This window comes from Phaseolus vulgaris, chromosome 7 (assembly GCF_000499845.2).
Source record: "Phaseolus vulgaris cultivar G19833 chromosome 7, P. vulgaris v2.0, whole genome shotgun sequence".
NCBI classification, from domain to species: domain Eukaryota; kingdom Viridiplantae; phylum Streptophyta; class Magnoliopsida; order Fabales; family Fabaceae; genus Phaseolus; species Phaseolus vulgaris.
In genome coordinates, this window is record NC_023753.2 from 37,721,162 (window position 1) to 37,735,386 (window position 14,225).

Below are 14,225 nucleotides of genomic sequence, written 5' to 3' on the forward strand. Positions count from 1 at the left end.
CCCAGCTGACTTTTGTATAAAGAAAATATATATTCACACTTAATGAATTACTTATTCTGTTTTGGGTTCTTGAAATATAGAAATCTTGATTTAATCAATTAACGAGAAACAATAATCGATTTTCCATGTTTGAACTTAGGCATTCTTAGGATTAAACAAATATTATACTAAAAAATAATCAACTAACTATTATTAAAACTTCATATATTTCTTCATTGCTATAAAAGGTTTGCATTCATAAAAAGAGAATAGATTGTGAATTTTGTTTTCATGGAGAGAGTCCATCTAGGATAATATGGCTGTGAAAATAATGTATTCGGCAAATTAATTTAGACTTAAAATGGATAATCTAATTCACCTTCTCTCACCAATTCTATTATTTGATATGACTTCTAGCTGAAATTTGTAATGAAGTGATTTATGTAATGAATTATAGTTTAGGATGAAATATATATCAATTTATATTATATTTTTTTATGAAATTCTTTTGCAACTATATAAATTTTATTATTGAAATTTTAATTTGATAGATTTTAAAGTAAATTGTGGAATTAGTATAATAACTATTGACATAGTTCTCATACTCGTCTCGATTTAAAATTATTAAAATATTTTAATTTATTAAATAATTTAAAAAAATTATATTAACTTTTTCAAAATCATATACTTTTTCATAATCTCCCTTAATTATATAACACAATTTTTCTTTTTCTCTTGACTTCTTTTACTACCTCCTTAACTATTAACACACTAGCAAACTTCTCTTACCAATAAATGCAAAATATTTAAAGTCAATATATTTCGTATCAGTAAGAAAAAAAATAAAAAAATAAAAACGAACTATTCCAATATAGTTTAACCCTTTTACATATCAAAACAAAAATCTTATCAATGTAATCCAAACACTTTTTCAAACATTTACATACTGAGACGTTCCAGAATTTAAAATAAAAAAATATGAAACAAAATCGATATAATCTACCGACGTCGTCATAAACCAAACATAATATTAATTTCAAACTAACTAAAACAATTCTACAACAACTTGTTAACTCATAATTAGCCGTAGAAGCAATCATATTAGCCACGGCATCACTAATTTCTGCTTCAGTAAATGATTCAACTTGCATCTTGTTATCTTTTTCTGATAGTGAATCCACCCTAATCACAATGTACAGTTTGCACGTAAACCAGTAAACTAATAATTTGAAGTTAATTGAATGTTTTTCCATAACTATAAACTGCCACTAACGGTGGTCTCTCTCAAAAGAAGATTACAATAAAAAAAATGAAAACTAAGAACAAAAATGAAAAAGTCATTAAATTCCTGTACTCTGGTAATGATTAAAATCATAATCAGCAATTTGTTTTTGATAAAAATAATTTGCTGTTTGGTGACTTTATTTTCTCCTCCACTTGACTTTACTTCTTTTCCCCATATCCCACACACCTCTTTCTCTCTCTCTATCTATCTCCACCATTCACTTCCTTCAGCCATCTTGTACTTTCTCTACCTGTATATAAAGCAAACCAACATAGCCTTCTACTGTTCCCACTCTCTCCTCAAACACAACCCTTTTTCCATTCCACCCATGGGAGACCCTTACTCCAATTTCTTCTCACCACCTTTCTTCCACTACCCCTCTCCAAACCCTCCCCCCCACCACCATCCATATGCTCACAACTTCATCAACCAAACCACCACCACCACCAACATCAACCACACCACCTTTTTCCACTTCCAACACCACCACCACTTTCAAACCACTACCACCACTTGTTCTTCTTCACCCCCTTCCCCTCCCTTGAGAGAGGCCCTTCCTCTTCTCAGTCTCAGCCCAAAAAATTATGAACAAGAGGAGTACCTGGATCAGGATCAGGTTTGCACTACCATGGATGTGGAAGACAACTTCAACAGGACCCTCCATAACCCCAAAGAAGAGGAGCAAGAAGAGGATGGTGGTGATGACAGTGTCACTGTTGCACTCCACATAGGGTTGCCAAGCCCTAGTGCTGCTGAGATAGCTTCTGTGCTGTCTTCAGCTTGTGCCACAGACAAAGAGCAACAGCAAGGGGGAGGTGGAGGAGATTGTAATAATAATGGGATTCAGGATTCTTCTTCATCCTTCTTGTCCAACAGCCTCAACAAGGGACAGTACTGGATCCCTACCCCTTCTCAGATTCTCATTGGTCCTACACAGTTCTCTTGTCCAGTTTGTTGCAAAACCTTCAACAGATACAACAACATGCAGGTCAGTTTTTTTTTTTTAACAAAAGATTAATGAATTAAGAAAAACATTTCAGGATTAATATTTCAATCCTTATATACAGAAGAATATCTCAACCCTTGTACCATAACCAGAAGAGGAGTGGTAACATAAACATAACCGACACTATGTTAAAGAATAAACACCCACCTTCTACTTCTTATTCTTCATCTTCTTCTACCATTTTTCTTCCAATTCATATGAGAAAAACCACACAAACACAATGAATTTGTTAATTTGCATATATAGTACCAAGAGGAAAACAGTACCCTTTTCTTTTCCTTTATATTTTTTCTTCTCCCATTTTTCATATCTTCCTTTTTCCTCCGGGTTCTTTTTTTTTTCACTTGTACTTGTGTCATCATTATGATAAAAATTATTTTCAGCCTTTTTGTTTTCTTGCACGGTGGAACGGGTACTAATGTATGAACTGATTAATATTTTCCTGGTTCAAACTGTGACTGAGATCAGAGCTATATCCTTTTCGTTGATTAAACTACTCAGCCAATGTTCTTTATGTCTGAGTGCATTGAAGTGTGTGCTTCGTATGCGTTTGGCATGCAGCTGCAAACAGAACTGAAAATTTGCAGTGTTTCCTTCCAGATCTCTCAGATAATGATATCAATACAACTCTTAGATTTGTTTCTCTTTGTAGTTCTTTTCTGTCTGAATTCAAACACCTTCCATACCTTAAAGTCTCACACACCGACATACTATTAGCTGTACTCTTCCTTCTCTCTCTCACCTCAATGTGACTTCTTTTTGCGTTAGATGTATATTGTAAAATCAAAAGAGTGCTATAATTTAACTATTTGTTTCATTACATCACAAGAAGATCTTTTTTTTTTCTTAATTTGATTTCAGTGTCCTAGAATTAAATAATTCAGAGCAAACAATTGAAGTGTTTGCTCCATAGAAGTGGCTGCTGAGACAGTAGTTTTCTAAGTCAGCTTTATCCAAAATCCGAACTAGTCAAGTTTAACCAGCTTTTGTTTTTCATTTTCATTTTGTTTAAATTTCCCGAATGTAATTAACTAATGCAGCTTTGTACATTCTGATTCTGAAGTGTCTGAGACAACCTCATAAAAAAATTAACTAATGCAGCTTTTGATCATGTTTGCGTTGTTTTCTCTATCCTAGTTATCTTCTTTTTGCGGTATCCATAATTTTTTTTCTTTTGTTTGTTTTGTCAGATGCATATGTGGGGGCACGGATCACAGTACAGAAAAGGGCCTGAATCTCTGAGGGGTACCCAACCAACAGGTATGCTTAGGCTTCCATGCTATTGTTGTTCCCCAGGATGCAGGAACAACATTGATCACCCAAGAGCAAAGCCCCTTAAAGATTTCAGAACTCTTCAAACACACTACAAGAGGAAGCATGGAATCAAGCCCTTCATGTGTAGAAAATGTGGTAAGAGTTTTGCAGTGAGAGGTGATTGGAGGACCCATGAAAAGAACTGTGGGAAGCTTTGGTATTGCATCTGTGGCTCTGATTTCAAGCACAAGAGGTCTCTTAAAGATCACATCAAAGCTTTTGGAAGTGGCCATGCAGCTTATGGAATCGATGGCTTTGAAGAAGAAGAAGAGCCTGCATCTGAAGTAGAACAAGACAATGACTAATTTCATCCATAAAGACATAAGGAAAATGGAACTGGTTCTATTTTATATATATGTCTCTGTGAATTATCTTATTCTCAATCTTAGTTAATTTGTGAACTATTTATTTGGTATGAGTACATATCCTTGACTTCCCAGTTGAGAACTATATATAAGCACCAAGTTTAGATGAAGGCAAACCTTTTTGTTCTTCATTCTTCTCCTTTGCTTTTCTTTCCTTTCTCATGGAACTGACACGCAGGTAACAAAGTTTTAAAGCCAGGTGTAAACCCAACTTCATTTACTTTGTTTTCATGTATAAGATTTCTCTCTTTTGTACATCAAATTGATCAAGGCATTGTAGACAATGATTTCTACATTGTATATGCTTTTGGAAAAAGCATATATAACTCAAGCTAATTGGTTAATAGCTAGTAACCTACACACTATGCAGCCTCAGTTGTATTTTGAATTGCACTTTCTTAGTTTGTCGGAAAATTTCAATGGTTTTAGGGTCCATTACCATAGCTGGTTGGTTTATTGTGCTGAGATATCAGCAGCTATATTTGTTAGTCATCTACGCTTGTTGTATGAGCGTTATGGTACTTTTTTTCTTTATCATTGGTTGAAGTTTTAGTGTGTTTATATTCGTTTTAGCTTTTAGACTTGGGTTTCTTTTAGAGTAGTTTGATTGGTTTTAGAGTAGTTTGATCGATTTTTGTGTTTATTATCTGTTGTATAAGGGTTGAACGAATTGAGCGTTAACCAACATAGATTTTAGTATCATGTTGAAAAAAAGTTTTAGTTTTCTGTACGTTGATGTGATTATGCCCTTTTGGATGTATGTACAAAGTTCACTGTTGCTTTCTACGTGTGTATCATAACGTTATATGTAGATTGAGGTATGTTATGTGGTTACACTGTTGTACGTATACACTCGAGAAAGGAGCTATATATGTTGCATTCTTGCTTGTCAAAATCAACAGGAAGAAGGGTCAAAAGGAAGAAAAGCCTCTTTTCTCAAATCCAGAGGCTGTAGGCCTCATCAAAGTTCAAACTTTGATGAACAATGATGAATGTGCATGGACAAATATCTGTGGGGGCATTTCATGGTTTTCTCTCCTTTCACAACTGGCTTTCTCCTCAAGATCCTCTTGGTACGTCTTCTCAATTATTCCACAATTTCATACATAAATATGATGAAGTTTATCATACGATAACAAGGGTGAGATTTGAACCTCCACTTTCTACAATTCAGCATTTGAGAGCATGTACTTACAGGGACGAATTTGTAGCACGTTTTCTAAATTGTTCATTAATTCTTTTCATTAAACACACACTAACATGTGAATGTGTTTTTTGAAATTGAACAACGCAAGTTAATGAAAGCGAGTTAATGAGATAATAAAGTACGTACGTGTCATTACATGATTGAAGAGTGTGATGACAAAAATATAAAAGAAAGATGAAGTTGGTGCATACAAGTTTGTGGTGCATATATTGTTATGATTGTAGCTGTAGGTCATTGGATAGCCTTTTCAACCCGTGAAGCTAAAAACCTACGTCAGCTTTTTGTTGGAGGGTGCATGATGCCCTTTTGCTTTGCATAGTGGGAGAGAAGACTATGTGTTTCTTGATGGATACAACATATGCCAATTCGAGATTCACCCTTGCTCGGAATACTCAAACCAAATTATTAGCTTTTCAGCCAAATTAAACAAATACAAATCTTATAAAAGGAGGATATACAAAGATTTAAGGGTAAAAAATTATTAAATAAAAACTAAGATTGTGTTTGGTTAAATTACGCAAACATAAGTTTACAAACTGAGTTTGCAAAAACAATCGAAGTTTTGCTTCTGCTAAATAGTTTTCAGACAAAATTTTAACATATAAACGTATTTTGGTTAAGATAATGAGCATTCTGAACGAAAAAAAACAGGTTAAATGGATCTCATTTTCAACTTTACCAACGAGCTCCTTGTTTGATATCTGATTCAGTATTTGTATATGTTTGATTTCATATCAGGTTAACTCAAAACATAGATCCATAATTCACATTGAAGCTAAAATCACTCACTTTAGATGGTAAATACTTTTTGACAACCAAATCTGCATACAGAAGTTCAAAAGCGAAATCATGCATATTTTGATTTAAAAAAGAAACAAAAAACGTGATTTGCAGCTTTTGGTATGTTTATAGAGAGAGAGATGGGAAAAGGTGAGATAGAGCTGAAAACTGTGAGGGTGTGGAGCCCAAGTTCTGTTGGTTGGGCTGATTAGCAACATCTACAGATGCCTCCTACAGTACATGCATCCCTTCTAAGGGATCAACTGTACATTGAATCGACCTTTCACCCAAATTTTAATTCATTTTCACCACTTCTTTCTTCCTTTTTCAGTTCTTAATCACCATGAGTTTGGTCATAAATAACTGCAAAGATAACAGATCTATCAATAACACTAAAAATTAGAACTATGAATGGTTAAATAGAGGTAAGGTTAGAAGAGTTTGGTCTCTTTAGTATGAGAAGCTTTTGTGTGAAGTTGAGTGTTTGGCCTCTTATAAGTATCTTCAAAATATCTTCGTTATTTATTTTTATTTTTTTGATAAAAAAAAGAGTTAATGGTTATAAATTTCTTATTACATGCATTCAATCCACTGATAAAAAGAAGTTACAGTATGCATAATGCATGTATACTGTGTACAACTATCAACTGAAGAACACGACAACAACAAAGTGGTTAGCTCACCGAGTGAGATAACAAGATACTGTTCAATTTAAAATTGCAGATCATTACTCAATTACCTGTAGTTGTTCATGAGTTGAATTTATCGACAAGTTTCACTGTTACTAAACTTGAAAAGCTTTATAAATGGTTGGTTAGTCAGATTTTGTCTTTACTACAGTGATAATGTGTAAAAAAGTTGTTTGGTAACAGTGTATTAATACGGTGAATGATGATAGAAAGAAGAAATGATAAGAACAAGAAGGAACTAAATAAGGATTAAAAGACTTGATTACCTTAATAAAGACAATCTATTTGCATGTTGTGGAAGAATAATTGTGAAGAATGGAAGAAGTGAAACAGTGAAGAATGAAATAAAAGCATTTATTGAGCATCAATATCCTAGCCGTTTGTTGAGGAGATGAACCCCACCACAGCACTCACTATGTTGATCATCTTTTTCATTTGCATTGCATTTATTCCTTTATGGGAAGTCCCTATCTCAAAACCACCCATACCCACAATATCTCCTTCAACGTCAATACATGCCATCCTCAATCATTATGGCCTCAACTTCATTTATTTTTGGGAAACTATCTTCAAAAATATCAACACTATCCCAAAAAGGGCTCAATATAAACATACCTAACACACTTTCAAATAAAGTATACGTAACACAAGTATAAATCCATGCATGTACATGCACCATCTTTACAATATACTTTTGCTTCTAATCCCAATATTTTCTTTCTCCATAACATCTCTTTTCCTTCTGATAAATATCTAATTTATAGTTCATCACCATACTGTAGAAACAGAGTTAGGTAAAATATATATATATGATACTATATGTAATTCCTTGATCTAAAGCACACAAACAACCCAACACCCAATAATATGTTAAATGTGATATTCTGCTTTTTGTATTCACATTCCTACACAGTAGGGACATCTTTGTCTCCTTCAGCTCGAATCACCACCTTTTTATTCATCCACACACAGATATAGATACACATATATATTTATATATTCCAACACATTCCTACAGTATTTAATACTTCTTTCTTATTATAAAAAAAATTATCCCCCATCTACCTTTTAGTTAGTTTATAAATCCTTGAGTTATTGTTTAATCTCTGCTTGAATTATTTGTCAGCTTTGTAGACAATTATTACTTATATATTATTAACCCCTCCATCTAAATCTCCAAAATCATTGATTTTTTTTTTTCACATTATATTATTCTTAAACATTTTTCCCATTTTCTAAATCCACAAACTTTTTTTAAGATCCCTCTACTACAAGAATTCGTAACTACCCATTTATTTTTATTTAGTGATCGTCTTATTCTTTACTTTGTCTTTAAAATATTCATTCATAAGTCACTCTCCTCCTTTCCTAATCTCTAACCTAAGAGGATTTTATTGAAACATCTTAAATATTTTATTCCTATACCATCTTTTTGCTTAGGTTTTGTAAGTAATTTTTCATTTACCCACCCAGTCTTCCTCCCTTCTTGATCCACAAAAACTTCTTTCTTAGGTTTGTGGGTTATCAATCTTAAGAACAAGGCAAATAAAAGAAGCATTGGTAATCTTAGGCCATTTTCCTAGAGTATGAAAACTATTAATTATCTTTATTACATCATGTTAAAGTATTCCAATTTTTCTTAAGGATATTCAAATTATAACCATCCACCTGGACTTCTTTTATTTCTTTGATTATACTAGTCAAGAACTCATTGTTCTCCATTTCTAAGAAATAGCATGGAAGTCTATGTTATCCAATCTATTTTATTCTTTGATTATACTAGTGAAGAACTCACTGTTCTCCATTTCTAAGAATTGGCACGGAAGTCTATGTTATCCAACCTAGTGTTAATAATTTCTTGTTTGGAGAATCTCATTTTAAATCTCTCTTGAATGTTTCACCTTAGTAAGACTCTTCAGACTTGTTTCAATTATTAATAAAATTTATAAACTAAATTTTAAATTAGTATTTAATTAGTTATTCAACTTTTAGTTACTAATTCTAGAATCTAAATTAATTGGTAGCTCAAAATTTGATAGTTAATTAGATACTAATTTAAAAATTAGTTTATAAATTTTATTAATAATAGAAGCTAACACTACAAGAAAATCATTAAATACAAACCAATTTTAGTGACAAAAAATAATTACTTGCTATATTGACTAAATTAAATATTATTTTAAAGACTAAAAAATTATTGGAATATAAATTAGTTTCTAGAATTGATAAATAGTTTCAAAATTGATATTTAATTAGCTACCAACATTTCAAATCTAAATAATTGATAGTTTTTTTTTTTGAATTATTTAGATTTTTAGAATAATGTTTATTTGGATCATGTGGATCCATATAGGGATATATACACTGAGATTAGGTATTTTGATGAACTACTTTCACTAATTTTTTTTTTATAAGGATTAAAATATTCCTTAAATACTTTTTTTATTACTGATAAAAAAACTTGGGTGGACAATTAGATTATTATTAATTAAATGTTAAGGTGATTATGGAAGCACAATCAAGTCTAAATGAGTAAAAATTTATTAAAATAATATAAATAAATGTAGATTCCAAATATACACAATTTATTACATTGAGGGTCGAAATATCCTTCCATATATCCTTACTTGCAAGTTAAAATGTACCTGAAAACTACATAACAAAAAACTGCATATCTTAGAAAAAAAGTTCTCGACATTCCAAAATATCACTACTAGAAAATTATTATATAGAAACCAATTTTAGAGATTAAAAATAATTAGTTATTATATTGATTAAATTAGATCCTATTTTAGAGACTATATAATTTATTAATTTTTAAATTAGTTTCTATTATTGATAAATAGTTTCTAAGTTGGTATCTAATTAGTTACTAAGGTTTTTGTAAGGATCTAGAAAATAACCTTAGAGTAGAAGTGATATATTTTAAATGATACCTGAATATTTTATTATTAAAATGAAAATGACATATAAATAGAAAATTCAGTTATTAGGTTTCATTTTAAAATAACCACCATCTCTCTAAAAGTTTCCCTTTTCCTTTCTCTCCCTTCTCTCTAAGATTCTGACCTCCTCTCTGTTTGACGATCAGAGTACGCCATTAGACTCCTGGCAGCCAAGACTACAAGACTGCCCGATCAAAATCTCTGATAGAGTAAGTTTATTTTCGTACCCTTTTCCTTTCCTCTCCTTCTCTCTATGATTCTGACATCCTCAGTTATCAGTTTGACGATCGGAGTCTGTCATTGAACTCCTGTCAATGAACTCTACAAGATTGCCCGATCAAAATCCTAAATAGAGTAAGTTCATTTTTGGCCTTTTTCTTTGAGTCAAATTTTGAACTTGATAGGTTGTCTATATGAGTTTTACGTGTGACTCTTTTAGCTTTAGGGTTAATTTCTGTTAACTCAAGGTCCTAGTTATATAGTTAGATTTTGATTAGGACTCTGTGGTGCAGGTTAATTACCTTTAAGCTAGTCTTATTATTTTCAATAAAACCCTAGGTTAGAAGATTCTGGATGTGGAGGTGACGTGGTCACCAATTCCAATTGTTTTTGCTTGCAGGATTGTCTCTCTTGAAGAGTAAAGTAATATATTGACTGGAATGGTTGATTTTGAATCTGTTATGGGAATAATTTGTTGAAACTTTGTGATTGAGAATTGAAAGTGTTTGAATGATAATATAAATGAGTTGAACTATTCTTTTTGAATATTTTGGTTGAATTACTTAAGTGAGATGTTTGATGAGAAGTGGTTGTGTGATTTCAGATGATGATTGATTTAAAGAATTAATTATGTGTTTTAAGTAAAGTTTGAGATATATTTGGATTGTTTAGAAAGTTTATATATATGAAGTGATTGAGTGGTGCATTGATATGTTAAATGATGTATGTAATGAGGTTAAAGTGTGATCAAGACGTAGTATTTTCAGGAAAGGAAATACCATGTTGAGATTGTTATTAAGGTGTATTGATTTGTGAGTGTCCTGTGAATGAGACGATCCTGACTCTACTGATATAATGGAATCAAATAGATGAAGTTATTCAGTTGGTGAGAGTCGAAGGAGGTCCATTTGGCTGATTCTGAGGTTTGAAAGAACTGATCAGAGCATATCAAATGGATTTACCCTGTCATATGAAGATGATGAGATGATGAGATATTGAGATAATTATGTGCATGGCTGTGTGGGTTTCACAGCAGTAGTATGACAGGTGCAGGTCTCTGGATGCTAATTTCAATACACGAGTCTTCCGGAAGTAGAGTCAAGTGTCTATGTGTTGTGAGTCAGTAAAAGTCTGACATATGAAAGATGAATTTTATGAATGTAATAGACTCTTGATGGTTTGAGAAATCATATGAGAATTGATGAATTATGCTTATTAATTTGAAATTTAAATTATATCAAAACTTTTTATATAGATAGCTTACCCTGTTATTTGTTTGTGTTTGTTTCTTTATCTGTGATGATCGTGTTTTACATGGGAGCAGATGAGATTTCAGGTGATAGAGCTCCTTAGTGAACAGCTGGAGAATGAGATAGTTTTATTTAAATGTTTTGTTTTGTTGTTAAAACTTTTGATGTATATATATTAAATCCCTATGAAGAGGGATATTTCTTTTGAGATACACATATGAGAAAGTAGTATATGTTATTTGTAATTAGATATTGCTTGTTTTACTTTTATTATATTATATATGGGTAAAACTAAGGATGTTACAGTTTTAACTACCAATTATATAGATTCTAAATTTGGTAGCAAAAATCTTGTTAGCCAATTAGAAACCAATTTAGAAACTATTTATCAATAATATAAAGTAATTTAGAAACCAATAATTTTTTTAGTCTATAAAATAATATATAATTTAATTAATATAACAACTAATTATTTTTTTTCTAAAATTAACTTTTATTTAATAATTTTTTTATAGTGTACATTTGTAGAATATACATATATGTATATGACACTACATATAATTGATTGCATATCCAAGCAAGGAGAGAATGGGGAAAAAAGGTGGTGCTTGCTCATCATAATGGTTAAATTTATTTTGTTTGACGTGCCTAATTGATTAAAATTGCATCTTCATGTTTTCTGCTTTATATATTAGGTTTTAATAAAATGATTGAACTAAAATTATGATCCTTTAAATATAAAAGGAGTACACTATAAGTAGGACTATTTTAGGCACTTTTAGTCCTCCTCAAAGTAGATCAGACAACTTTGTTTAAGAGACCCCAATCAAGGAGAAGGGAAAGAAAAATAATTCCGACCCATAATCATGATAACTTTGAAAGCAAAAAAAGTTATATTCAAGATTATATACAAAAATTAATTAAATTATAATTTACAATGTAAAGTTTTTACTTTGTTCACTAATTATTATAATTTTTAAAGATTCAACTTATATTGTTGTCCAAATCATATATTATCATCTAATAGTGTAAAGATTTTTTTTTATACAATTTTGTTATATCTTTTTAAAAATTATATGTAACATAAATTTGAATCGATTAATTATGTTAAAGGTATGATGGAGAAACTTCTCTTAAGCACTTAAAAGGAGAAAATAAAAAAAATAAATATATTTTATTAACTAAAATTAACTTATGTATAAATCGATTTATACAAATTATATGGTATCAACTTCTTTGAAATCTAATTATTTTTAATTTATAAATAAATTTTACATTCTTTTTTCATTTTATACATATACTTATGCAAAATTTACTTAATAATATCAAAACTAAACTTAAAAGAAAAGAAAGTCATTATTTTCATATTCAAATGACACTTGAGGTGATAATAGGGTGAGTCATGTGAGTCGACCTGCAACCTATTATGAAAAACGTGAGATGGATTCACTATTTTGGTTCACTAACTGGTTTAGGTCCATTCCACATAATCTGCAATTTGTGCAAGTTAGGTATGGATCAGTCCACATAACAATAAAAATGATAATTTCTTTTTACACCCCATCAATTTCAAAAATCAAATTCTATAAGTCAAAATAATTATTCTAAATTCTGAAAGGTAAAATAATTGTTACGTAAAATAATTGTTACGGAAAGGTTATTTCAAAATGTATTTTTTTTCAAATTTTTTTTTCTGGAATTCACTTTATGTTATATAAATTAAATTACAAAATTAATGAAAGGTGAAAAAAAATTGATACTGGAAAAAAACCCTAATATTTTTTATTTTTAATAAAATTTTAAATTTTTTATGTGATGTAATCTGCAACTAGACGGGTTATTCCTGGACGACAACCCCATTAGCAGTTCTATGTGAGACATTGGTTGAATTGTCCAAGTTGGTGGGTTTATTAACTTTCTTTTTTTCTGGTGAGGACACTGAAAAAGCTTGAAGCTGAAGAGAGCCAGCATCCACACATGATAAGAAAGATAACAGTGATTGAAGGTGTTGCCTTTGAACTTGAAAAACTTTATTATGGTTTAACCCTTCTACAATTAAACCTTGCCCAACCCCAAGCTTTTCAAAATACTCACCATATGACATTATATTATTATTCCTGTGAAGATATTTAAACACAAGAAACTCCAAACATTTACTTTTAGGTAAATTAATTATTAACCTAACTTGTTTTATTGGTAAAAAAAATATAAAATGAAAGTATTTTAGAGATATTTCAACATTTATATAAGAGACGAGAACATAATAAATCTGAAATAAATCTCTGACCATGACCAAACATGTTCTTTCCTATACCTTATCTACTCACCCATTTGTTTAGACCATTTTACTTTTAACTATTATTATTTTTAATAGATTTCATACACACCAATGATTTGTGACCTCAATCAGAATAAGAAAAACATGTTAAGCATACCTTTGATGTTAATTTTTAACTGTGTTATCATAAAAATTCCAATGTAATCTATGCATCCGTTTTTAAAAATCTTCTTATTTTTTTATTTTAACAATTCTCCTATTATTACATACATATATTATTAACATAACATATGAGGGCATTACTGTATTATTTGGTTGTATGGGGACATTGCTGTTTATTGTTTTAATTTTTTTGTCCTGTAACAAATGAAATAAAATGGGAATACTATAGCTATCTAGATTAAAAAAAACCTATGAGAAAAACAGTTCCAATTGGCATATATATAGATTTAAAGAAAGTAGCATTATCTGTAATAGGTGCAGTAAGAATTGATTATATATTAAAAAATATTTTGAATATTACATGAAAATAAAACTTGTACAAGTATTATTATTTGTTTTTTTCTAATGCTCATCAAAAGATTCCATTATAAATTAACTTTTCTGTTATCTATTTGTTGACAGATACAGAGATGTTTAGCTGTGTAGCATTATTTTAAAAAGAAGTTCCACCTTTGTGAGTTCTTTCACAATTAAATTAATATAATCAAAAGGTAACTAAATTGAAACTATAGTTGAAGCCTTGACATAATGAAATTAAGTTGGCAATGTAATTGGTGGTGATAATTAATTATTTTGATGGAGTTTTTGACATGATCGTCTTTTGACTGATGCCTAGTGAATCACATTATTTTGTTGGATGAATGTTTTGCTTTGGTGGGACTAGTCTTGTTTTCTGTAATACCAAA

At 30.5% G+C, this 14,225-nt stretch overlaps 1 protein-coding gene across 1 annotated transcript; it reads left to right on the top strand.

Moving 5' to 3' along the window:
- Positions 1-1,419: 1,419 nt before the first annotated feature.
- Positions 1,420-4,065, top strand: LOC137830591 (zinc finger protein WIP2-like). Its single transcript, XM_068638028.1, has 2 exons — positions 1,420-2,252; positions 3,461-4,065. The coding sequence occupies exons 1-2, from the start codon at positions 1,593-1,595 to the stop codon at positions 3,887-3,889; spliced, it is 1,089 nt and encodes a 362-aa protein (XP_068494129.1). The 5' UTR covers positions 1,420-1,592; the 3' UTR covers positions 3,890-4,065.
- The last annotated feature ends 10,160 nt before the right edge of the window (positions 4,066-14,225 follow it).

What these genes read in the sequence shown, in the direction of transcription:
- LOC137830591 (XM_068638028.1), top strand. Translation starts at nt 1,593, where the DNA reads ATGGGAGACCCTTACTCCAATTTCTTCTCACCACCTTTCTTCCACTAC. An exon ending in ACAGATACAACAACATGCAG is followed by an intron (nt 2,253 to 3,460) that starts GTCAGTTTTTTT and finishes TTGTTTTGTCAG; the next exon opens with ATGCATATGTGGGGGCACGG.